General features: G+C 54.1%; 1 protein-coding gene across 1 annotated transcript in view; it reads right to left on the bottom strand.

The window, feature by feature from the left end:
• SLC6A20 (solute carrier family 6 member 20) overlaps window positions 1-24,152 on the bottom strand; it is a 38,092-nt gene extending 13,940 nt beyond the window's left edge. Inside the window, exons 1-5 of the mRNA XM_025458251.3 lie at window positions 23,964-24,152; window positions 9,196-9,336; window positions 7,493-7,584; window positions 3,450-3,677; window positions 7-117 (exon numbers count right to left, since the gene is read on the bottom strand). Coding sequence (XP_025314036.1) covers window positions 7-117; window positions 3,450-3,677; window positions 7,493-7,584; window positions 9,196-9,336; window positions 23,964-24,084 — 693 coding nt within the window. The 5' untranslated portion in view covers window positions 24,085-24,152. The remainder of the gene's footprint in view (window positions 1-6; window positions 118-3,449; window positions 3,678-7,492; window positions 7,585-9,195; window positions 9,337-23,963) is intronic.
• Window positions 24,153-25,706: the final 1,554 nt, after the last annotated feature.

Below are 25,706 nucleotides of genomic sequence, written 5' to 3'. Positions count from 1 at the left end.
CGGTACCTTGGGGGTGAACATGTAGGCCAGGCCGTTGGTGGCTCCGTGGAGCGTGAGGCCCCTGACCAGGTAGATGAGGAGCACGCAGTAAGGCAGCGACGCGGTGAAGTACACCACCTGCGGGCACCAGGGGGCACCAGAGGGCAGAGTCAGCCTCGGAGACGCGGGACCACGGGCCCCCTTGGTCCCTGGGACAGACCCCTGGTCCCCATGGAGCACACGGCCCCGTCCTGGGCGTTCGGGCTACGACGGCTGGAAAGGCATGGCCACAGGCTCTGAGTTTGGGCTGGGGAGCTGGGGTGCTGGCATGCATTTCCCCGCCTCCGTAACCGCCAGGCAACCTGCTTCCTAGACCAGAGGAAACTGGGTCGAGGCCTCTACCTCCCACCCTCCCTGCACCCGGGCTCTACTGCAGAAAGGATTTGGGGATACCTAGGGCATTGCTAGTTTTAATTGCTAGAAGAGAGACAATGTGAGCGATCCAGGAAGTTGAGCCCAAAGCGAAAGCCCACAAGATGTGTGTGTGTGGGGGGAGGGGCTGGACCGTTTGGGAACCAGATTCCTTCCCCATCCAGCTTCCTAGTGGCCCCCATGCAGCAGAAAGCACCATCACCTACACCATTTATGGCGTCTTTAAAGAGAAAAAGAAACTCAGGGCCTTGGATCAAGGGCACGTGTCTCCAGAACTGAGACCAGGGAGAAGCTTGGGCATGAGGGCTCGTGAAGGAAAAGTGGTGATGGTGGTGTGGGGATGGTGTCCCTATCAGAAATATGTCTGAAATTCAACAATCTGAGCTTGTTTTTTTTTTTTTTTTTTTTTTTTTTTTTTTTTTTATAAAAGGCTTCACTCTTGCAGGCTTTAAAGCTGCACATAAATGGAATTTTTGGTCAATCAGGTCTTCTCGGGAACCCTGGGTGGCGCAGCGGTTTAGCGCCTGCCTTTGGCCTGGAGCGCAATCCTGGAGACCCGGGATCAAATCCCACGTTGGGCTCTCGGTGCATGGAGCCTGCTTCTCCCTCTGCCTATGTCTCTGCCTCTCTCTCTCTCTGTGACTATCATAAATAAATAAAAAATTTTTAAAAAATGGGTTGTTGGATAAATGGGTCAAAGCAACAGTCCTAATTATAAAAAAAAAAAAAATCAGGTCTTCTCTTCCTTCTTTTTTTTTTTTTTTTTTTTTTTAGGTCTTCTCTTCCTGCTGACATGCATCACAAGCTCAGTGGCATTTTATCCTTGGTTTTTGTGGTAGTTTCGGCAGTCTCGTACTTTGGTTCTGCTAACTCTCACTCTTCCACTGCCTTCAAATAGGGACCTCCAAGTGCACGCGTGCCTGTCCAGGACCAGCGTCTTTCCTCTATGTCGACTTGGATGTGCACCAGAGCCTCTTTACGTAAAGCACAGAAATACTTTGCAAAATTCTATCCTGCGAGATAGAATTGCTTGAAGGTTGGGTCCTCATGTGGGACATCTGGTTGGAGGCCCACGTCCAGATGGGCTTGGATGGGATCGCACTCAGCCCTCCATTCCTACTGAGGTGTGGCACCATCATCCTGGAAATTCCCAAGGCCACCAGAAGAGCGGTCGTGCCCTCTCACCCCAGGCACACAGGCAGAGGTGGGGCCTGCCTGTTATCATTGGTTCTTTTTTTTTTTTTTTTATCATTGGTTCTTCACTGAGGTCATCATAACTTGAGAAGAGTCATCAATCCAGCTGACTTGACAAGAAAATAAACCAGGAGTGACATGGAGACAGATGAGGGCAAGGACATCTGGCCAATGAGCTAAAGAGGGGTGACCAATGTCCATAACCAGTGGACACATAGGGGGCACTGAGAGCAGGCCCTTGGGGCTTCCTTCCTTCCCCTTAGGTCTGTAAGTTTCCTGGCAGGCTCTCTGGGCTCATTTCTCCTCATCAGGGAAGTCAGACATGTGACCCAGTCTACATCGTTGGGAGGAACCATTTCTGACCAGTCCACAACAACTCTTGGTGGTGGTGGGAGGGGGAGCGGATATTCTAAGAGAAGAGGTGAGGAAATACCACACAGTTTTTAACAGGATTGCTGCCCATACATAAAGCTATTGGGGGCACTTCTGTCTTGGAGAGAGGGTATGGCTTGAGTAGAGGAAATAGTAAGAATAAATAAGAATTCATGGCATGACATGACCTCATTTCGCACATTTATAAATGATCTAGAAAAGAGGGCCTCGTCACATGTCGAAGCTTACAGATGCTGACCTCAGATCTTTTGTCACGTTCATTAGAATCAAGCAAAGACAAATTGCAAAAAACATTTTTTTTTTTTACGAGCATAAAGTATGAGCCAAGCTTCAAGATGGTGGCCATGGGATGAGCATGGTGCTGGGGTCAAGTATCACGAGGAGTTCTGGTCTCGCTGCCTCAAGAGAAACACGGTGGGGCTGGAGGAGGCGACTCAGGTGGTCAGGAGGGTGAGGACAGGTGGCCTCTTAGGATCTTCTGAGGGGAACAGTTGGGGTGAATTATGTCATAAAAGGTGTGGAGAGAGCAAATAAGAGGTAGCATATCAGACCAGGATGGATGATGGGGAGTCTCAAGAGCAAAGCTGGGTCTACCCTGGCTCTGCCCTTGCTGGTAGGTGCCCTTGGGCAGGTCCCGTTTTCCCTCTACGCTCCAGTGGGTGGGATAATGAACTCTACTGTGAAGGGCTCCTGCAAGAGGGAACAAGGTGCATGCCTGACCCCCCGGGGATGAGCTAGGAGGAGTGACCACGTATGAGGCAGGGCACGCCCCGGGCGGCCAGGCATCTGCTGCAGATCCACAGAGCTGGCAGATGCTAGAGACATTGCAGGAAGACTGTCTCCATGGGGGCAGATTAAAGAGCATCTCAGCCCCTGCGGGAGTCTAAGCCTGGGAACACACCAGGGACACACCAGGTCTATAAATCAGGCCTGACAGCTCCGCGGGGTCAGTGACAGCAGCTTAGAGCAAAGGTTCTTGGACTCAGCGGCAGATTAGATTAGATTAGAATCACCCGTGGGAGCTTTTAACTACCCGATGCCCAGGTCCCTTCCCATACCGATTGCTCCAGGACCTCCCGGGGAAGACTGAGACCCCAGAGTTTTAGAAGCTCTCCGCATGTCACTGACGTGCAGCTGAATTGGAGAGCCAGCGGCTAGGGGGTCTTGGGGACATCTCCAGCCCAGGGAAAACTCGCTGTTGAGTTGCTCGGTGCCACTTGGGTGGCACGGATTTGGGGCTGGCGGGCACAGACCTGCTCATCCCTTTAGGTAGCTGGGAGAGTCCTCATTTCAAGACCACAACTTGGCGCGGCACTGGCCATGTCGCCTAGGAGTGACTCGTGCCAGCGATGCTGTCGGCACCCTGTTCCCCAGCACGGCTTCCGCCCCTCGAGTGCGGGAGGCAGCCCCGTGGCACTGCCCGGGCCCCGGGGGAGGCTCTGCGGTCCCACCTTGCCGGTGGACTCGGTGCCCCGCAGGATGCACAAGTACACGACGAGCCAGGCCAGCACGAGGCAGAGCGCCGGCTCCCACTGCACGCGCCCGCTGTCCTGGATGGACGGGGAGATGTTGAGGGTCTTCCTGTACCAGAAGTACTGCGTGGAGGACGCCTTCTCACACTCCTCGTCGTAGCCCGTGCGGTTGTGGTTCAGCGGGCACACGGACCACGGCAGGGGATCCTTTGGGATCAAAAGAAGCATTACACAGGACAGGTGAGGGCAGAGGCCGAAGAGCAGGGTGGGGAGGATGGGCACGGCCCCAATGGGAGGGTGCTGGTCCCCAAAGCACAGGGGCCCGAGTACCTGAAGGCAGACAGGGAATGGGAGGGTTGGTCAGGGGCACGGATGGGGTGTGGGGTGGGGGGGAGAGGTGGGCAGAGGGCTCCACACACAGTGCCACCCTACAGGTGTTCGTTGAGGATGACCTCGCTGTATCATGGGTCCAAAGCCTGGATCAAAAGGACAATGGCCAGGCCATCTCTGCGAGCAGAACCCACAATGTCTGCAGCAAGGAGCCCAGGGGGGCTCCAACCACCACGTCTGCAGTAACCACCCCACGTCTGCAGTGGGGGGAGGGGGCAGGCCCTGGTCAGGGACCGTCAGCTTCCCTCACTTGTGTGCTCCCCAGCTCCAGACCAACCGGGGAAGGCCAAAGATGCTCCCCTCATCACGTGGCTAGCACACCCACCATCTCCCACACCTTCCAATTGGGGCACACTGGGAGCCTTCCCTCTGCCCCACACTTGCCCACCCCTCTGCCTGCCCCGGGGTCTGTGCCAAAGGCAAGTGGTAGGGAGCTCCGGATAAATAGCATTTGGGTGGACTCTGCCTATTTCCACACATTCCTAGCAAGTCCTGGCTTGAATAAGACTTGGGTCCTGCCCTCACTAAATGGTGGTGGAGACAGGCATCTCCCACGAGGGACTCTGGGTTTAAAGAGTCAGGTGGGGATGAGGCGCAGCCTCCCTGCAGCCTTCTTGTGCCCCTAAGGTGGAGTCTGGCACCGCTGACTTCGTTTGAGCCTGGGTCAAGCTATACCTGAAGCAATGCCACTCCCAGGACTCTGCAGATGGAGCTAGGAAGAGCCTCTGCTGCTTCAGCTGGTTTGAACTGGGTTCTCCGTCACTTTGGAACACAGGAGCCTAAGGATGTGTGTGCCCAAGGACTGTTGCCCAAGGCCAAGTGCTCATACAGGTACGAGCTGAAGGAGGGAGGGCAGTGGATTTAATTCTGGCTCCGGAGTGGGCAGGGGGTGGGTTAGGAGTCCCACCTCTGCTCCACCAGGCCCCTTATGTCAGGGTCCCATAAGCTCAGATTTCATTCGACAAAAGTTCTCCATGGACAGAAGCAAGTCCTCACCCGCTGGGTTCCATCTGTGCATTTCATAGGAAGCAGATGCCACCCGAGGGGCCAGGCCGCTCTGCCAGCGAGCAGCTGGAGCTCAGGTTTGAGTCCACCTGGAAAATGCTCCAGGGGACACCGTGTGGGTGGGACCCTGGCAGCAATCGGTGGTCTTCGCCCGTTGGAATAAGTGGGTTTCCAGCTTCAATGTGGAATTACTTCCAAAGACAGCCACCAATGGTTCCTTCCATTGAAAAGTGGCATCTATGGCCCCTCCCCGTGACTCCCGGCTGCCTGGGATTTGCTTTGACCGGGAGAATGCAGCGAAATGGGGACACCTGGGTGGCTCAGCAGTTAAGCATCTGCCTTCGGCCCAGGGCGTAATCCTGGAGACCCGGGATCCAGTCCCATGTCGGACTCCCTGCCTGGAGCCTGCTTCTCCCTCTGCCTATGTCTCTGCCTCTCTCTGTGTGTGTCTCTCATGAATGAATAAATAAAATCTTAAAAAAAAGAAAAGAAAAGAAAAGAAAATGCGGGGAAGTGATGCCCTGCTCTTTCCTGGCCGGGGCTTCCTGGGGCCTTGTGGCAGTCATTGTGGCCCGCCTGGAAACCGGCTGATGTAAAGATCTTCGGGCCACACTGCTGAGTGACAGGGACTCATGGAGGGAATGACTATGCGGAGCCAACTGATGAGGTGCGGGCCACAGCCAGCTCCACTCCCCAGGCAGGTGGGAGGGTCCCTTGTGGGCCTGGAGCCCAGTGGAGCTACCCAGCCTACAGGCCCTTGGCCATTCAGCCGGCCTGTGTGGGACTGACTGGTCCCCCCACCGCTGGACCACTGCTGAGGCAGCCTGGCCCGGCCTGGTTTCAGCCTTGGCTACGGGATTGAATCCCCTGGGGGAAGGGACGCTTTAAAAAATATTTAAAAAATACGGTGCCCAGGCTGCACCCCCTGGGACTCTGGTTTCATTGGTCTGGGGTGGGGCCTGGGCATGGGAGTTTTGAGCGCTCCCTGGGGGATCCCAGTGCAGAGCCAGGGTGAAGAGGCTTTAGCATGTATGTAAGGGTTGATTAACCTGCCCATTTCCAGGTACCCGGCCTCCCCTCCTCTGTCTGAATGAGTGGGTCAGGGCTGGGGTCATTGCATCTGCATTTCTATTAGCTTCCCCCCACCCCACTCCCCCACCCCCGCCCGGCTGCTACCCCCCCACTCCACCCCACCCCCGCCCCGGGGTGGGGGGGAAGGTTAGACAGGAAGCTGGGAAGACTGCCTGGTAGTGGGATAGACAAGAGCGTGGCCCCTGAGGCCAAGCTCCCAGCTACTCAGCTCTCCTCTGCCTCAGGCACTCCAGGGCACCCCACATCACAGGGCCGTGGTGATGGTTCCTAGGTGATTGCTTCTAACGTGCTTGCAACTATGCCTGGCTCAGAGCAAGTGTGAGTGAGTGCCTACTGCTCATACCATCCCTGCCCCTGCGTGAACACACAAGAGGTCTCCAGAGCACAGGGAGTGAAGGGGAAGTCCATGCGCCCATGAAGGATGGAACGAATGGACCATTAAGTGATTTTCAGGAATTGCTGGTCCTCATACTTTGGAGAGTTAGAAAAATGTGTCTCATTTCTTGTTTTCACACTATGGAACATGGTCAAACTATTCTGATTTTGCAAAAACAGGACACGTTGCTTCCATCTTTGGAAAACTGTCTTTATACAGATCTGTAACACTGGTGATGTGTCTGGCAACCATTATTTGGGGGTGCTGTTGTGCAGTGCACAACCTGCCCAACTGCACATGACAGCTCCACACAGAGGAGGAGGAAAGGTCACTGGAGTGAAGAATAAGGGCCGCTGCTATTTCTACCCAGAAGGGGGAAGAGAGGCAGGGCTGTGGAGTCAGGGAGAAGATGAGGGGCTGCAACTAAGCTCAGAGCAGAGAGTCCTTCCTGTCAGAGACATACACAGGGCATTTTTCAGTGGAGGGACCCGGGTAGGGCTGACTGGGTAGCCAGAGTCGGGCGTGGATGTGGCATCTTCCCAGTGACAATGCCAAGTCCCCGTCATTGAGGTCATTCCTCCAAGCATTCCTGGGGGTGCCAAAGATTCAAGGCTGTGCCCAAGTGTTCCAGAGAGTGGCCTTACAGGTTGGGGGACCCCACGGTCCATGGCCAGCCCTGCCTTGCTTTGGAGGACAGTGTGTATCCTGTGGAGGCCTGGTTCAGGGGCAAGGGCGTGGCACCTGCTCAGTGACCTTCTGTCTGAGACAGAGGGGGGTGCTGGAGGGCCAGAGGGGGCAGTAGGCAGGGGGCCCCCCCGAGAGTGAGGGCGGGCGCAGAGGAAAGGCAGTGAGGAGGGGCGGCCTCCCCCTGGCTGGCTGGCTTGGAGGAATCCCATTGGCTGTCTCCATGGTTTCTGCGGGAGGAGGTGCTCAATATTTGCTGCTGGTGGGGGGGTGGGGGTCACATCTTTCAGAGAGAACCCGGGGGAATCTAGAAAGCTGCTCCCCAGAAAAAATGGACACACGTGCATGCACACACAAAGGCCGGGGCGGCGGATGCGAGGTCTACACGCCCACTGTGGGGTTCGGGGTGCTCGGCGTGCCCCCAGCCCGAGGCCGCCACCCCCAATCTTCATCCCCCTTGGGGGCGGCCGCTCACCTGGAAGGAGTGGAAGAGGTACCAGAAGGCCCAGGCGTTGATGATGTTGTAGTAGGTGGCGAGGAAGAAGGACGCCACCACGCTGGCGAGGCCTGTGAGGGGCACAGGGGCGCTGAGGCCTGCCCGCAGCCCCGGCCCCGCCAGCCACTCCCCATCTTGGCAACACCCCGGGCCCAGGTGCTGTGCTGAGTACTTGAGGTGCTTCGGGTCTTCCCGACAACGTCGTGGCGGGGGTGTCACTGCCTCCACTTCCCAGGGCAGAAACGAGGTGCAGAGGCTGCCCCAGGGCGCTCAGCTCTTAGCGGCAGGAGGGCACTTAGACCCGAGCGGAGAGGCAGGCTGCCCGCCAATGCCACCCGGGGCTGGAGTCGCAGACGGTCCCCCGCGGCTTCCCTCAAGTGGGGTCGCATGTGCCCAGCCCTGCCTGGTGGTGGGGGGCCCGGGGGCCTGGGGAGTGGAGGGGACGGGTCTGCCCCAAGCCGGCCAGCCTGCAGGGGGGCGGGAGCGCGCAGCCAGCCCACGCGAGCCACTGTGTGCATCGTGGCGCAGCCCACCCCCTGGGACCCGCGTGGGTGGCAGGCCTTGGGCCGTGGGGGGCGGGGGGCATTCACACCACCGGCATCAGTAAATGCCCCAGCCCGGCCCTGCCTCCCCCTCGTTGGGTGAGAGCCGGTGGTTAAACATTCGCCAGCACCCCTGCTTGGCGCAAACATCTGGTATCTTCCCTCTTGGCAGCAAATGCCACCTCGGAGAAGCCCTCTGTGATCCATCGCTTGGGCAGGTTGCAAAACCACACACCTCCTTGTTAAAGATTAACAGCCCTGCGAGATGAGGAGGCAGCGCGGGGCTGGGGGGGCGGCTCGGGAGGATTTGGGAGGCCACGGATGCGTTCCTTCTGCCTCGGAGACTAAATCCCCGAACCGGTTTACGCTGTCCGCGCTCCTGAAACCCCATTTGGCTTCCCTGCCCGCCTTCCTGCCTGCAGGTGGAGGGTTGAGCAGAAGAGACCGTGGCCAAGGCTGGCCAAAGGTCCTCCTGCTCACAGGCAGCCCTGGAACGTGAGGGTTGCGCAGGGCAGGTTAACCATCTCCCAGAGGTGCCGGGGACGCCAGCTCCAAGTCACCGGGGGGCGGGGGGTGCACCGTGGTGCCCTGCTTACAACCCATGTGCCTCTGCTTGCACGCACTGGAGATCTTGACAGCGCCCCACGGCCTCGCAGTGGTGTGACAAAGATTGCATGGGCTCATGTGCATCTGTCGTGCGGGCTGGCACCTGGCACATAGTAGGTGCTCACCGAGAGGGAGGTGTTGTTAGTAATAATTAGCAGGGAGCACTTAGGGGAGTTCCCTGAATGGTAGCTGGCTGGCACACTGACTTCTAGCTCCTTGGTTGGGCAGCTAGCTCCCTCTTACAGAAGAGCAAACTGAGGCCCAGAGAAGAGAAGCATGGCGACCTCAGCTCCCCAGCGGGTGTGTGTCCCCCTTCTCACTGCCATGTGGGTAAGAAATCCAGCCCCTCTCAGCTGACATTCTGTGGCACCCCCTCCTCGGCCGTGTGTCCACCCATTCAAGGGCTCTCTCTTAGGCCTTGTGCTCACTCCTTGCTCCAGCTGTTCCGCCAATGGGCCTCCCACCCAACCCCCCGCTGTCCGGGATACGGCAGGGGGTCTCCAGGTGGGCAAGGACTGGAGAGTACCCACTTACCAACACCACTAAGGTAGGGGCTGATGGTCCTCCAGGCACCGATGCTGCCCTGCCGCATGCGCTGCCCCACCGCCAGTTCCAGGTACAGCAGAGGCATGCCCTCTACAAAAAGCATGATGATGTAGGGCACCAGGAAGCTGCCTGTGGGTGTCCAGAGCCAAGACCGGGCCATCACTGATGGGTTTTACTCGAGCCCACATGACCTCCACGCACTTGTCCTTCCATCCACCCTCCCTTCTTTCCTTCAGTCTTTCCATGTGTCCATTCATACCTCTGCTTTCCCACCCATCCTCTCACCTTTCCATCCATCCTCCATCCTTCTGCCTTCACCCTCTTCCTCCTTGTTCCACAACGCACTGTTCCTTCATTCCTCTCACCTGTCATTCATCCATCCGTATTCTTCCATTCGTTCATCCATCCACCCACCTATCCATCCACCCATGCATCCCACCATCCACCCTTCCAACCATCCACCTATCCATCCACCCATCCATCCAACCAACCACCCTTCCAACCATCCATCTATCCATCATCCATCCATCCATCTATCCATTCATCCACCCAACCATCCACACATCTAGCCATCCATTTACCCATCCAAATAGCCACTGGTCCACCCATCCATCTAGCCATTCATCCATCCATCCACCCGAGTACCCACTCATACATACATCCACAGATCAACAGAACCATTCTTCCATCCATTGATCTATCCATCCATGCATCTATCCATCCATGCATCCATCCATCCATGTATCCTTTTATCTTTCATTTATCCATCTGTTCATCTATCTATCCATGGATGACATGTGAACTTGTCAGTTAAAATGTTCAAATACTTCCATCCTGAATGATCAACTGCCACCGTTCCAAGCCCCTTGAGTGCCTTCCTCAATGCCTCAGCTGCCTCAGCTCCTCTGCCAGAAACCCTGGTCCATCTTATGTTGTACCAACCAATGACATAGGCAGGGGCTTGGTGTGTATGTGTTGGTCTCTAACAGACCGAGCCTAGGTCACCATTTTTTCAGAGCACCTCTACTGTGTGTGTATCTGTTTTATACAGTGGCCTTCAGCCTAAAATTTTATTTTATTTGGATAAAGAGTACAATGACTAACACACATTTAAAACCCGCTGGTTCCTGAGGAGCCACCCACAAACAAGTTCCTGTGATGATGGTGGGGAGCCAGGCAGTATGGATGGAGCTATAGAAGCCCTCTCCATTGCTGACACCTGGACAGAGGGTCAGAGGTGGGCAGCCTGCTGGGTGGGGGGCTCCCTCCACTCCTGCCCTGCAGAGCACTGCCCTGCTTCTTCTCCCGTGAGCCCCACCCCTCCTTCCCTCCTTCTCTGAAGCTCCGCTCATCCTCCCCCCTCCCCCCCAGCTCCTTGGCAGTGGACCTGAGAAAAGGTCCAGGAGGAGAAGAGGGCAGGACTCCGGATTAAAATAAAACCCTGACACTACAGCTGTAGGGGTTAAGGGCTGGTTATAGAAGGAATTCATTCCAAAAATGTTCAGGTAAACGTGCTTACGTGAACATCTAATATTTACAAGGATGCCTCCACTGAATATATGGGCGGCCTCAGAGCCCACTTTTCTCCCCCGGTAGGATCTCACAAACCCTCTTCTGACCACAACCTGTACATGTGCATCACCCCTCTAGTAGCTGCTCAGTATTTCACTAGGTAAACACACCCAGACTCCTTTCATCTGTCCTTGGACACTTAGCTGTAGCCAGTGTCCTCTCATCCTAAATAGAGCAGTGGGACAAAGGCTGGCCCTCATGTTTGGTTCTTTCCTTGGGATAGAAATCGCAGAAGTAGGATGGCTGGCACCAAGACCAAGCAGAGATGGAACAGGGCCACCTCCTACCCTGGAGAAACAGGCACCAGCTGTGCGCACGGGACTGCCAGGCCTTTGCATTCCGAGTCTGTGCTCCCTGCCCACACTGGGGCCTACGACAAGCGTCCCCTCTCACTTCTGGACTCTGTTCTGATGACGCCGCCAGGCCCTGCTCCCTTCCTGCCCTGCAGAAACATGTTTTGGCATCACACCAGGTTCCTCTTTGGTAGCAGGGAGTCCAAGAGGCAGGCTGCTGGGGGCTCCCACCCACCACAAACCTAACAACAAAGGTTGTGTTGGCACCACCTGTTCAGAGCAACATTCAAACCCTCAGTGGTTACAAGAAAAGCTCATTTTCACCCAAGGTGTTAAACAGTAACCACATGAGGCCTGGCAAGGTCTGTGGCAGGATTTTCTCTTTGACAGGGCCTGCCTGATGGCCCACTGCCCATGGGAAGGCTGGAAATCCAAGGTGTGGTGCCCAGGTGGGGGCACGGGGGCTCTCGAGGCCTGCCCATCAGACAGTTCTATCACCCCTCCAACTATCCAAAAACACAATCCGAGTGAATTTGCTCTGCAATTGTTTTCTCCAAAAATGGTGTTAGAACAACTGAACACCCATATACAGAAAAAATGAATCTCAACCCACATCTCACATTTTAAATGCATCCCCCCTCACCCAACAAATATCTCAAATTGGATCACAGACCTATATGCACAACTCAAAACTATAAAACTTCTAGAAGACAGCCCAGGAGAAAAACTTTCTGACTGCAGGCTAGGCAAAGAGTTCTTGGCTACCACATCCAAAGCACTAGCTATGAAAGAAGGTATGGATAAGTCAGATTTTGTTTTTAAATTGTGTTCTATGAAAGACACAATTAGGACAATTAAAAAGGCAAGCAAAAGACTGGGAGAAACATTTGCCAAAGACATATCTGACAAAGGCTTAGTGTCTATATATTTTTTTTTTTTTAAAGATGATGTTTATTTTATTTTTTTAAAGATTTTATTTATTTATTCATGATAGTCACACAGAGAGAGACAGAGAGGCAGAGACACAGGCAGAGGGAGAAGCAGGCTCCATGCACCGGGAGCCCGACGTGGGATTCGATCCCGGGTCTCCAGGATCGTGCCCCGGGCCAAAGGCAGGCGCCAAACCGCTGCGCCACCCAGGGATCCCTAGTGTCTATATTTATAAAGGACTCTCAAAACTCAACAATGAGAAAACGAAGAACTCATTCAAAAAATGTATGAAAGAGGGGATCCCTGGGTGGCTCAGCGGTTTAGCGCCTGCCTTTGGTCCAGGGTGTGATCCTGGAGACCCGGGATCGAGTCCCACACGGGGCTCCCTGCATGGAGCCTGCTTCTCCCTCTGCCTGTGTCTCTGCCTCTCTCTCTCTGTGTCTCTCATGAGTAAATAAAATCTTTTAAAAAATGTATGAAAGATTTGAACAGATGTCTCACCAAAGAAAATATATTTCATGGGCAAATTAGCCCATGAAAAGATGCTCAACGTTGCCATTCATTATGAAAATGAGCACATTCTAGCCACACCGAGATGCCACCACACACCTACTGGGACGGCTAAAATAGAAAAATGCTGACAATACCAAGTGTTGGCGAGGATCTAGGGGAGCTCCTGTGCCTCACCTGTGACATGTAAGATGGCGCAGCCACTCTGAAAAGTGGTTTGGCAGTTTCTCATAAAGTTAAGCACACACTTGCTGTGTGATCCAGCAATCGTACGCCTATGTGTTTGCTCTAGAGAAGTGACAACGTTCACACAAAAACCTACATGTGCATGTTTATGGCAGCTCCATTCAGAGTTGTCAGAAACTGGAAACAACTTAATGGCCCTCCACTGGGTGAGTGGACAAATAAATTGTGGTACGTCCATACAGCGAAATGCTACTCAGCCAGTAAAAAGGAACAGACTGCTAATTCATGCAATAGCGCCAGAGGCTCTCAGAAGCATTATGCTAAGTTAAAGATGCTAGATTCAAAAGGTGACATACTGTATGATTCCATTTTTGTAATTTTTTTAAATTAATGATAGACAATAGAGAGAGAGAGAGAGAGAGAGAGAGAGAGGCAGAGACACAAGCAGAGGGAGAAGCAGGCTCCATGCCGGGAGCCCGATGCGGGACTCGATCCCGGGACTCCAGGATCATGCCCTGGGCCAAAGGCAAGCGCCAAACCGCCAAGCCACCCGGGGGTCCCCCATTTTTGTAAATTTTTAAATTTAAATCTAATCAATTAACATATAACGTATTCTTGGTTTCAGAGGTAGAGGTCAGTGATTTACTAGTCTTATTTCATACTAAGTGCTCATTCCATCACATGCCCTCCTTAATGCCCATCACCCAGTTACCCCACCCCTAACCCCCTCCCCTCCAGTGACCCTCAGTTTGTTTCCTATGATTAAGAGTCTCTTACAGTTTGTCTCCCTCTCTGATTTTGTCTTGTTTTATTTTTCCCTCCCTTCCCCTATGATCCTGCTTTGTTTCTTAAGTTCCACATAAGACTGAGATCATAAAACTGTCTTTCTCTGATTGACGTATTTCCCATAGTATAATACCCTCTAGTTCCATCCACATCATTGCAAATGGTAGGATTTCATTTTTTTTTTTTGATGGCTGAGTAGTTTCATTGGATATATATATATATACCACATCTTTATCCATTCATTTGTCCGATGGACATGTATGGTTTCATTTATATGACATTCTGTCACCATTTCTATGGAAACAGATCTGTGGTTGCCAGGGGTTGGGAATGGAAGGGCTGACTCTAAGGGGCATGATGGTGGTGGTGGTAACACAACCATACATTTCTTAAGATTCATAGAAGGGGACACCAAAAAAAAGTGTGTTTCTACATATACATATTTCTCAAGAAAAGAAAATTTAGTTTTGTGATCACTCTGAAAACAAGTCCATTAGCCAACCCTCTTCCCATTGGCCTCTCCCCATGTTCCTTTGATATAAAATCTCTGACCCTGTTTTAGCCTGAGGAGACCCCCTCGCCCCTGTCATCAGGAAGAGGAAGACGAAGGCCTTCGCTCCCGCGCCTTGTGGGGGCACACAGCGGGGGATTCAATACGGCTGCACAGTCTCTGGAGCCGCTCCTGAGAAGACCTTCCTATTTCCCTACCCATGAATCTGTGCTGGTCCTGGGACCAGCTCTGTCCAACAGGATGTGGGGGGAGAGGATGGCATGGTGGTTCCAGAGCCCCGGCCTCAGGACGCCTTGCAGCCTCACCACCACCTCCTGGAGTGCTCCCTGAGGCTGCTACATCTGGAAGCCGGTCCAGGGGACCTGAGGATGAAAAGCCACATGGAGGAGAACCAAGGGCCCATCCAGCTCAGGGCCAAGTGCCCATGTGTGAGGGCTTCCCCGGCAGATGTCGCCAGGACAGCCAGGCCTGGTGAAGCCCGGAGGGAGAAACGCCCAGGCACCCACAGAGCTGTAGGAAAGAATTCACTGCTTTAGTCACTATTTTTTTCCTTTTTACCTCTCAATACTTCATCACATAGTTCTTAAAAACAAGACATTCTCTTGCATCATCCCAGGGCAATGGGCAGAACCAGGAGAGTGACATGGAAGCAGCACTGCGATTTAAGCCGCAGACCTCACTGCAATTTGACCGACTTGCCGACGCCTGTCGTCCCTCTGGTCTCCCCATCACGAGCAGTGTCTCAGGCCACCTCTTGTCGGCCAACTTCAATCGGGGACAGCCTCTCAGGCTCTCTCTGTCTTTTGTGACCTTGACACGTTGGAGAGGACGAGTCAGTTCTTCTATGGAATGTCCCTCGCTTTGGGTTTTGGCAGGAACACCCAAGCCATCTCGGTCTTTGTCCAGAGGCACGTGATGCCGCCTTGCCCCATTCCTGGCCGGGTTAACTTCGCTCACTTGGTCAAGGTGGGGTCTGCTGGGCTTCTCTGCGGAAAGTTACTGTTTGCTCCTGGGAAATGATTATGTGGCTGGATGGGAGACACTCTGAGCCAAAGCAGGCATCCTGTGTCCCAGCATCGGACCTCTGCCCGCTAGATTTAGCGGCCACTGAGGATTCGTGTGGGAAACGACCATCGTTGTGTTGTGTTGGTTGCCAACCGGCCGACGGGTGACTTTATAATCGCATCATTCCTTCTAAGTCCTTAAGCTCTAGAATGGTCGGTGCTGCAGAGATAGGTCACGGAGTGCGGGTGGCGCGGGCCTGTGTGCGACTGCATGACCCTGGGTGAGGGGGGTGTTTCCAGTCACAGGGGACATTTATATTCCGAGCATATAGAGACAGCTCTGAGCCTGGAGAGCTCATACTCACTGCTACCTCCCCAGTGCCCAGCATTACGTCTTGGCCGCAGTCCCCTTGGTGTTGATCTTCTTGTGTCCACTCTACAGCTGCCCCTGCCCCCGAAGGCTGATTGTCAGATTGCATCACTCTCTGTCTCCCCCATCCCCGCCCCCTACACCTGGTCAAAGCCTCTATGGCTCCTCCTTACACTTAGAATAGCACCCACATTCCCTCCCATGGCCTCTGAGGCTCTGAGACCCAGGGCTCCCATTTCCTCTCCAGGCTGGTGGCCTCCCTCATGTCGCCGCAGCTGAGTGGCCCTTCCCGTCGGTCCGGCCTCTGCACACTTGCCCGTGGTGTTCCCTCTGCCTGAATTGCCTTTTCCTTTCTCTCATTTCTCTGCCAAACCTGCCTTCCTCACAGGGGCCTTCTTGGTCTGCCTTGGTGACCACAGCCCCCACACCACAGTGATCCTCCAACTTCTCACCCCGCTGGACCTCCAAGCAGTGACCCATGTGACATTATGCTGCAATTTTAGCTGTCTACTTGGTGTCTGTCTCCCTCACTTAGCATGGATGCTCTTGCTCGCTGGTCTGCTTGGAGCAGAGGTGAGCAGAGAGCAGAGCACAGTGCATATTTGGTGCATGCAGGACAGGATCCTTCATGCTCACTGGACCTTCCACACACATGACTTCCTCCAGGAACCTCTCCGGATCACCAAAGCTGGGTGGTTCTGTCCACCCCAGCTCCTGAGTGCAGAGATACAGTCTGCCTGGCCCACAGCTGAATCTCCAGTTCCTAACACAGGGCCTGATACGAAGTAGGGGCTCAGTGAGTGTTTGCTGAATGACTGCTTGATGCTAAGTGTTCTACGTGGGTGGGCAATTTGTGAAGCTCTTACCAGAGAGAGATGATGGAGAGGTCTGGGAAAGTCCATCACGTTGCTAAAACCAGTGTGTCTTTTAAAATTTCATATCAGCTTCCTTCGAACTCTCGCTTTATTTTGTGGCCGTATCAGGTAAGACGGACCTTGGGCAGGTCTACATTGGCCTGCACCTCCCTCAGAAGGGGTGAGCACTCAGAAGACAGTCTTTGGCCCTAAGATAATGTACCGCTGATCAAGATACAAGGGCCACACTAAGGCATCGGAACAAATGTCTACCTCCAAAATTGATTTGCTTTGAGAAACAGAAGAAACAGGGAGCAAATTTCTAGCACTTGGTCCCTAAGAGTGAAAAGGATGCTATGTTTATAGAACAGCCTCAGGCAATGAGGAAGAAAGGACAATTTAAGGATAGAAAATATTTTATGAAGATGAAAAAAATATAGCGAATGAATTTAAAGCCAATGGAGGCTATGGGAGCGGGGGTGGAAACACCCTGGGGACGCCTATGTGGCTCAGGGGTTGAGCTTCTGCCTTCCAGCTCAGGGCTTGATTCCAGGGTCCTGGGATGGATTCCTACATCAGGCTCCCTGCAGGGAGCCTGCTTCTCCCTCTGCCTGTGTCTCTGTCTCTCTCTGTGTCTCTCATGAATAAATAAATAAAAACAAACAAACAAAAAAACACCCTGTAGCTCAGGGGAAGAGGATAAAGTGGAAATGACAGAAGGTGAGGCACGGACAGCAACCCCAAGCACCCATTTCCTGTGTCCTCTAGAAAGAACCAAGCGGGAGAGAAGACCGTGGACACAGCAGCTGGAAATACAAATTCTACCTGATGTTTTCCTGGCCGTGTCCTTGAAAGGGCTCGCTAGTCCCACATAAAATTTTTTTAAAGTCTTGTAAGAAAAATAAAAGGTTTTGTGAACGACTGCAGCAGGGAGCCAAAGCGATGGGCCCTCCGGAGCCCCGGAGGCGCGCAGCTGAGTTTGCCACCTGCAGGATCGGCCCCGTAGAAAACACTGGGGTGGCTCAGCCCCGTCCACAGGTGACCAACCTGGACCTGATGAGCATCAGATGGTGAGAAGGTGGGGCTCAGAGGCACCCTGAGAGGAGGAGGAGGGGCCCCAGGGACAGAGCAGCCTCTCCCAGCGGGGTGGATGCCTGTACCCTCTGGCCAGGGAAGCCCACCCCGGAGGGTTTCACCGTGTCAGGCAGCCCATCGCGCAGCCCCAGAAGCCCATTCACGGGGAAGAGAGGGCTCCTATCTGCAAAAAAGCGCAGATTTCCCAGTAGGAGCGCTGGCTCACCCTCCAGTGGGCCAAGAGCTGGCCTGAGGCATTTGTACTCAGTACAGGACCCGGGGAACACTCTCCACCTGGCCCTGGCCCCGCGCGGCAGGGGATAGACGAGCCCGGGCAACACTGATGATGTGCTTAACACCGAGACGTGCGGCTTGCAAGGTTTGTGAGATTAAGCGCATGTTGGAGAATGGGCACGTTCCTTACGCGCCATCTGTAAACGGAACCTCGAAGAGCGGTGTGAGTTCACAAAGACTGAAATGATTTTGGAAACGACTGTCGCAGGTGCAGTCAAATCAGCAAGACACAAAATCGCATACAAATTATGCCTCTAGGGCGGCCCCGGTGGCGCAGCGGTTTAGCGCCGCCTGCAGCCCGGGGTGTGATCCTGGAGACCCAGGATCGAGTCCCACGTCAGGCTCCCTGCATGGAGCCTGCTTCTCCCTCTGCCTGTGTCTCTGCCTCTCTCTCTCTCTCTCTCTCTCTCTCTCTCTCTCTCTCTCTGTGTGTCTCTATGAATAAATAAATAAAATCTTAAAAAAATATATGCCTCTGATTTGGTTAGGTTGCAAAAAAATATAACAGTCATGACTTTTGGGTACTGGACTTTTGGGAATTGGGGGGTGATTTTGTATTTTATTTCTTTGTACATTTCTCAATTTCCCAAATTTCCTACCGTGAACAAATATTATGTACATTTATGACCTCCAACGCGTGCGCACACACACGCGCGCACACACACACACACACACGAGTTCATCATTCTAGAGCACGTTGCTACTTATTCCTCTAACGATCGCAGCCAATTGCCCTGTTTGCCTCACCCAAAAAATTCACTACAAGAGAAATTCCTCTCTGTATGAAATTCATCTCCACAAATCTCTGTCCTTTGAGACCCACGAAGAGACCAAGCAATCAGATGCAGCCACTTGCAGGGGAAAGTTTGCTCAGGCTTTCAAACTCACACTCTTTCCACTTTCATACCTTTGTCTCTACAAAACCACACAGGGACTTTTTAACCTGATTTTTTTTCTTTTTAGGGTGTGTGTGTGTGTAAGGGGGTACAGACCACAAGTTCCCAGGTGATGCAGAAGCTGCTGGTCTGGGGACCACACTTTGAGAAGCGCTCTGCTATTCCCTGCAGCACCCCATCCTACTGTAACCTGTCTCCTCCTCGTTCACCCCCGCCCATCTTGGCTGTCCCCTAAAAGTTTGTTATTTGGAGTCAACTCCAGTCAACTTTTGGAAACGAAGAACAGAGACACAAGTAAGAAAAATGAAAGTTCCCTTTCACCCTACCTGACACCTTGGTCTAAAACCTGTAGATGCCCATTCCACTGGCCCTGGTCCCTCCTTGCCCGTCCCCTGTGCCAGCAGCATCATCACCAGCTACCCTGGTGAACGGGGTCCTGGCTTCCACCTTGGCACCCTCCCAGTCCCCCACGGCTCTGAAGGCCCTGCTTCTCCGCCTGAAATCCTGGCTCTGCTGTCCAAGTGAAGTTCCATCTTGTCAACCTGTTAGTCAATGACCTTAGGTTTGCATTCATGCTGGACTCTTCCTCATGTCCCCTCCCACCATGGCCCTGGCCCCCACCCCAGATATCCTGGCCACATAGTTTCCAGCCATTCCCTTCAGATGCTCATCCTTCTGTGTCTTTCGCACACACGGCTTCTTCTGCCCGGAATGATTTTGTCCCTAAATCTACCAATGAGCTGAGACTCATCTGTCCAGGCCTAGATGAAATGCCACCACTGCTGGAAGCCTTTCTGGGCTCTTTCAGGCAGTCAGCTCTTCCGCAGAAGGGGTATGTTCATGACGTGGCATCCTCAAGGGTGATGGCCAGCTTTGTCCCTGGACCGCAGCAGATGCTCAATCGATAACTTGTTGAAGGACTGAAATTAAATTCCTAAGAGGTTTTATTGTTGACTGTTTAATTTTCTACACTCCTGCCTCTTTGGAAAAGGATCTAAGATGGAAGTTCTCATCCCCAGTGCACATCAGGATCTCCTGGGGAGCTTTAAAGTTACTACACCATGAGACCAACCCTATCAGGATTTGGGGTGGGGAAATCATGGATGTCAGGGTGTTTCCCAGCTCCTGGGGGATGCTAACGTGTGGACAGGGAGGAGGCTTCTCCACTGGCAGGTGGACGCTGTGTCCTGGCAGGGGGCTCTTCCCACCATGGGGGACAGGGATGAGCTGTGTCAGAGTCCACGGTGCTGTGCATGGTAAGTCACGGCTTTAACTTAGAGAGCCGCTTTAAACTTAGGGAGGAGGAGGTGTCCCGGAGAGGGCGAGGAGCATGGGGTATGCCCCACAGAGGGAGGGTGTACATTTGGGAGAAGGGCAGGGGTGGAGGGAGGGCTGCCTGAAAGCCACAGGGGACACTGCGGACACCAGGTGCTCATCTGGGCCACCTCTGGTCACAGTGTGGGGAAGGGCCCTGAGCTGGAGCCAGTTCGGACCTGGGAGGAGGCCTGGGCCTCTGGAGCAGTCACTTCTGTCCTGCCTTTATCAGAACAGGAAACCCTGACACCAGGGGTCTGGGGAAGAGCCTGGCTCTGACATGGAAGTGGCCTGAGCCCCAGCTCCACCTCCAGGAGCCTCCTTTTCTTTCCTGGACTTGTGTCCTACTTCTTAGTGGGGACAACAGGACCAACTGCAGGGGTGCTGGGAGGAGGACGTTGGGTATTTGCAGGAAACACTTCACTGTGTTGCTACTAGGAGCCCAGACATGCTGGTTCCCAGCACTGAGTCTAGAAGCCCAGACTTGGCTTCTCAAGGGACTCACTGAGCACATTTTTCTCACCTACCATCCGGAGTTGACTTTGGAAATTTTATGTGGTCAATGTGCTACAACCTTTGAACTTCATGCTTCCGTCCCACCTAGGAGAACTGCAGAAACACACACGCACATGCACTGTGCACACACGCACACAGTACAGTGAGCAGCTGCAGTGCCATCCACGTGTCCGTCCACGGGGGCACATGGGGCCAGCTCAGACCAGCTCTTGAGGGCTGGCTGTGTGCAGTGTGCACCTCTGCTAGCCCCACGTCCCAGGACCTTACGCTGTCACATCCCAGGACATTCCAGTGTGAAATCGGCCATGGGGGGAGTATGTACAGTGCAAGGATCATCAAATGCTGCCAGTTAGATCTTACTTCTCCCACCAGAAGCCAGCTGCTCAGCGTTTTCCAGCACCTGGCTACCAGGCTCCTAGCAGCTGGTGGCCCGGTGGATGACACAAGAGCAACCCTGACCTTGGTCCAAGGACGTGCAGCATCAGCACCCCTTAGGACCTTGCTAGAAAGGTAGATCCTGCCCCTGCCTCCCCGCAGGTCTCTGAGTCAGAATCTCGGGGATGGGGAGCAGGGGCCTGAGACCTGCAGTTTATCAGGCTCCCCAGAAAGGCTACAGTTGGGGGTGCCATGCTCTGAGCGCCAGAGAGGAGCAGACTGGGCGTCGAGGGGGAGTGAGACATCCAGTCTGAGTGTCATCAAACCAATACAGGCAACTGTCCCCCGATTTCCTCCTCTTCACCAGATATAATAGAGAGAACACTCCGGAGGAAAAGCATCCACACTGCCACCAGCCACGCAACTGTTCCCATTTGTCCGCCTCTCTTCCGTGACTCGAGCATGTTTGTATGAAAAGCAGTTTCTGGTGCTTTTCTTTTCTACAAGGACATTTTCATCCCGAATTTCTTTCAAAAGAGCACCGCCTTAGATGCTGACACGGTCGCCGAGACCTGCTGACCCGTTCAAGAAGAGGTTTTGTGCCCTTTTATGTTTCCTCTAGTGCCGGCGCGCTGCACAGAGCTGGTTGGTACCCGGAACGTAATCTTCAGAATTAACATTCCTCGTGCTGGGCCTGGCCCCGGAGCAGGAAGGACACAAGCATCCCCAGTCATGGGCCCAGCCCCGTGGAAAGGAGCTCGGACCCTTAATCCGCTTTATTCTGGCAAGTATTTTGGCGCAGCTTGGCTCTGTAGCTTATAAACAAGCCCTTTGTTGGCTGGAGGTGGTGGGTCACGGTGCTGCTTAGAAGGAGGTGACACTTTCCTGATGTGGTTGGTTTACCTCTTGGCTTTAGGTAAAGAATGGGTCTGCAAAGGGCTGGGGTTTCGGGCCACATAAATCACTTATTAAAAGGTAACACGACCCGACAGGGGAAGACCCTTGGGAAGACCGCCAGCATCCCCACCTCGCGTACCCCGTGCTTTTCCTAACAGAGGTTGCTCAGCTGTCCAACAAATATTCGTTGGCGCCTCCTCTGACCCCACCAGTGGGGCTGGGGGCTGGCAGAGAAAGGAGGCCTCCAGGCCACTGACAGCTTCCCGGGTGGACGAAATGGCTCATGTAGAGAGTAGAGGCAGAGAGTAGGCATTTGCGGACAGAGAACTGTCCAGAACAGTTGGTGGGGCTGAAAGATGAGTGGCGGGAAATGGAGTGGAAAGAGGAGCAGATGTTGGGTGATGAAGTCCTTACTGTGCCAGGAGAAGCTGTGGGGTCCTTATTCTGTAGACACTTATGCTTAAGAAGGTGCTACCCGCACAGCTTATATCTGCCCACCCCGGACCCAGCCAGCCTCTCCTCGGTGTCTGCCCATCTGTCAGCCATCACCCATCTCTCTCCATCCACCCAGCCGACCCGAGTATACTCTATACCAGACACAGCTTTTTTTTTTTTTTTTTTTTAAGATTTCATCCATTATTTGACAGAGAGAAAGCGAGAGAGCACAAGCAGGGGGAGCTGCAGGCAGAGGGAGAAGGGCGAAGCAGGTTTCCCGCTGAGCAGGGAGCTGGACATGGGGCTCGATCCCAGGACCCTGGGATCATGACCTGAACCAAAGCAGACACTCAACTGACTGAGCCACCCAGGTGCACGACCCCACCCCCCCCCCGACCCTGCCCCCGGATTTCTTCTTTCCTTTTCTAGGTCTTAAAGGTCGGGCAGTTCCCCTAGTAAACTCCTTACATATATTCTATTTCAGCACTACTCCTACTGACCTGGGTCACCTGCAGACTATTCAGGGGACGGTGTCGTTAGAAACAAGGAAACTGTCACGTGACAGCAAGGCTCACCTGGCCGGGTGGTTGGAAAACATGCAGCCAGGACAAAGGTATCATAGGTAGGTGTGCTGAGCACAGGAGGACGTGGAATCTCATCCTGACCAATGATTCTTTCAAAAGTCAGTTAAGAAGCTGTTACAACACATGGCAAGGCATGCCATGCCCTTCCCATAATTATGATGTATTTCTACCCTTCAAATAAAAAAGGGAATCAGAGAGTTAACCTTTTGTCAGGTTTGGGGTTTTCTTTTTTTGAGCTGGTTGGGGGAAGGCAGGGGAGCAGTAGTTTAGGTTTGGTTCTTCTTAAATGGGTTAAATTGTGTAAATAGTTTGGTCTAACATCTTTTATTGTCCTTTATGGTGAAAAACCATTCCTAAGTATAGATCACACACACACACACACTCACACACACGTGCACACACAGTCCAAGGCAAAGAAAAATCACCCTGAGATAACCATTATCAACATTTTGGCATATTTTTTTTCTCCTCTTTTTTTGGCATATTTTTGAATTTATTTTGAATTTATTTTATTTATTTATTCATGAGAGACACAGAGAGAGAGAGAGAGGCAGAGACACAGGCAGAGGGAGAAGCAGGCTCCATGTAGGGAGCCGTCGTGGGACTCGATCCCAGGACCCCAGGATCACGCCCTGTGCTGAAGGCGGCGCTAAACGGCTGAGCCACCTGGGCTGCCCCAAAACCAATGTTTTAATAGGGAATTTAAAGAACTGGCTGGCTCAAGATTCTTTTAGCCTGTTTCAAACCGAACTGCTTGGAGCATGTTTCGAATTTGAAAACTGTCGCAGAGGTTTCTGTTGAAGGGGACAATTTCCTGCTCACTTTTTGCAGTTAAATGTCAGGTTTACTCACTAGAAGTCAGACTATTGCCCCATACAGAGAAAACAGTCCGGAGCGCCCTGCTCACAGAGCTGGGGTGCAGGAAGGGGCTCAGCAGCACCTGGGGCAGAGTGGGGGGCTTGCAGAGGGAGTGGGGTGGGGGTTTGCGGAGGGAGAGGGGTGGGGGTTTGCGGAGGGAGAAGGGTGGGGGTTTGCGGAGGGAGAGGGGTAGGGGTTTGCGGAGGGAGAAGGGTGGGGGTTTGCGGAGGGAGAAGGGTGGGGGTTTGCGGAGGGAGTGGGGTGGGGGTTTGCGGAGGGAGTGGGGTGGGGGTTTGCGGAGGGAGTGGGGTGGGGGTTTGCGGAGGGAGTGGGGTGGGGGTTTGCGGAGGGCGTAGGGTAGGGGTTGCAGAGCGCGCAGGAGGGCGCCTTCGGGGAAGCGCGTGTCCGAGCCCGCGGGTCTGCACTCTCGCGCCCCTGGCTCCCGGCTGCCTCAGTTTCCCGGCCCGGCGCGCGCGCCCCCCGCGCGCCGCACTCACCCCCGCCGTACATCTGGCACAGGTAGGGGAAGCGCCACACGTTGCCCAGGCCCACGGCGTACGAGATGCAGGCGAAGACGAACTGCAGCGAGTTGGCCCACAGCGGCCGCGCCTTCTCCATGGCCGCGCGCGCGGGGCTGCTTCGGAGCGCGGCTGCCGGCGCGTCCCGCCCGCTCGGCCTGGGGGTGGCCCCGCGCCCCGGCCGCCGCCGCGCGCTCCCTTTTTAATTGCTAATCTCATTAACGCGCGCCGCGGAGGGGCGAGGCCGGTGAACGGATGACGCCGAGCCCCACCCCGCCCGGCCGCCGCCGCCCGGAAGGCGCCCGGGATTGCGCCCGGGAGGGCGCGGTGCGGGGAGCGCGTCGGAGCCCGCAGGTGCTCCCGGCCACCTGCCCACCGTCCGCTGGGTGCTCCTGGGTGCTGGGCATCGTCTGGGCACGCGCCGGGGGCCACACACACGTCCCCAACCCTGTGGGACCCGACATTCCCGAGAGGGAACTGCTTACATTGGCCGGGATGAAAAGGTCCCATTTTCAACTACTGTTGACCCACAGAAAGGACATTTCATATTGGCCCATTCTAGTCCTTTATATAAAAGACTGAGACAGGGGATCCCTGGGTGCTCAGCGGTTGAGCGCCTGCCTTTGGCCCAGGGCGCGATCCTGGAGTCCCGGGATCAAGTCCCACGTCGGGCTCCCTGCATAGAGCCTGCTTCTCCCTCTGCCTGCGTCTCTCTCTCTCTCTCTGTGTCTCTTATGAATAAATAAATAAAATCTTTAAAAAAAATAAAAGACTGAGACAGGAGAAAGGCAACTAAGGCAAAGCAAAAGGGTGAGCAGTACCGTGGGGGTAGGCTGGGGTGGTCCTGGAGGACTTCCCGGAGGAGGAGACAGGACGGTTACCCAGAAACTGGAAGGCAGGGAAGGAGGGAGGGAGAGAGGGACTTTGCAGCACCTCCACTGCTGCACACACACACTTCTTGAAGGAAGAGCGATCCGCCAGCCAGGTTGCCCTCCATCTACAGACAGGCCCCACTTGACTAGGTACGTAGCTCGGGGAGTCTGGCTCTGTGGGGCCAGGCAGGGGTCAGGTGTGCGATACTCTACTGCTCAGGCGGGTCTAAGGGCTAGAGATTCTGCTCCATTTCACTGGAGTTGAGGCCTAAAAAAAAAAACCAGTCTGGAAAGGCTGTTTGGTTCTAGGTGGTCACACCAGACATGTCTAAGCCTGGTGCTCTGGAGAAGTGCCACAGCTGGCTTTGGCTCTCAGCTCTGCCACTGAGCCGTGTGACCTTGGACAAATCACTGAACCTCTTGGAGCTTCATGTCACGGAAACAAACCTGTGACAGCTCATGTGAGAATTACTTGATAACTTAGCTTAGGACCTGCCACATAGTAAGTGCACAATAAAGGGGCCACTGTTCGAAGTCCCCAGTAGTCTGGAGGAATGAACAGCTGGTACGCTAAATCAGCTAATGATAATGGTGCTTTGAACAGGGCCTGGTACGTAGGAAAGCTAAGAAAATGCTTGATCCATAAATAAAATTAAACCGAGATGAAAAGCAGAGTTGCTGGAGGAAATCTTCCATGAAGCCACAATGAAATCACTCTGGTTTCCCCCGAGGTCCTGCCCGGCTGGCGGACGGGGAAGGGCAGTGTGCTGAGGAAGGTGGAGGCTCCTCAGACCCACTGCCTGTCCTTGAATTTTCTAGCCTCAAAACCCAGAGCCCCAAAAGTCCACAA

The sequence above is a fragment of the Canis lupus genome, chromosome 20, assembly GCF_003254725.2.
Source record: "Canis lupus dingo isolate Sandy chromosome 20, ASM325472v2, whole genome shotgun sequence".
In the NCBI taxonomy this organism is placed as follows: Eukaryota; Metazoa; Chordata; class Mammalia; order Carnivora; family Canidae; genus Canis; species Canis lupus.
The sequence above is the reverse complement of the archived record's forward strand: the minus strand, read 5'-3'. Positions and strand labels throughout refer to the sequence as shown.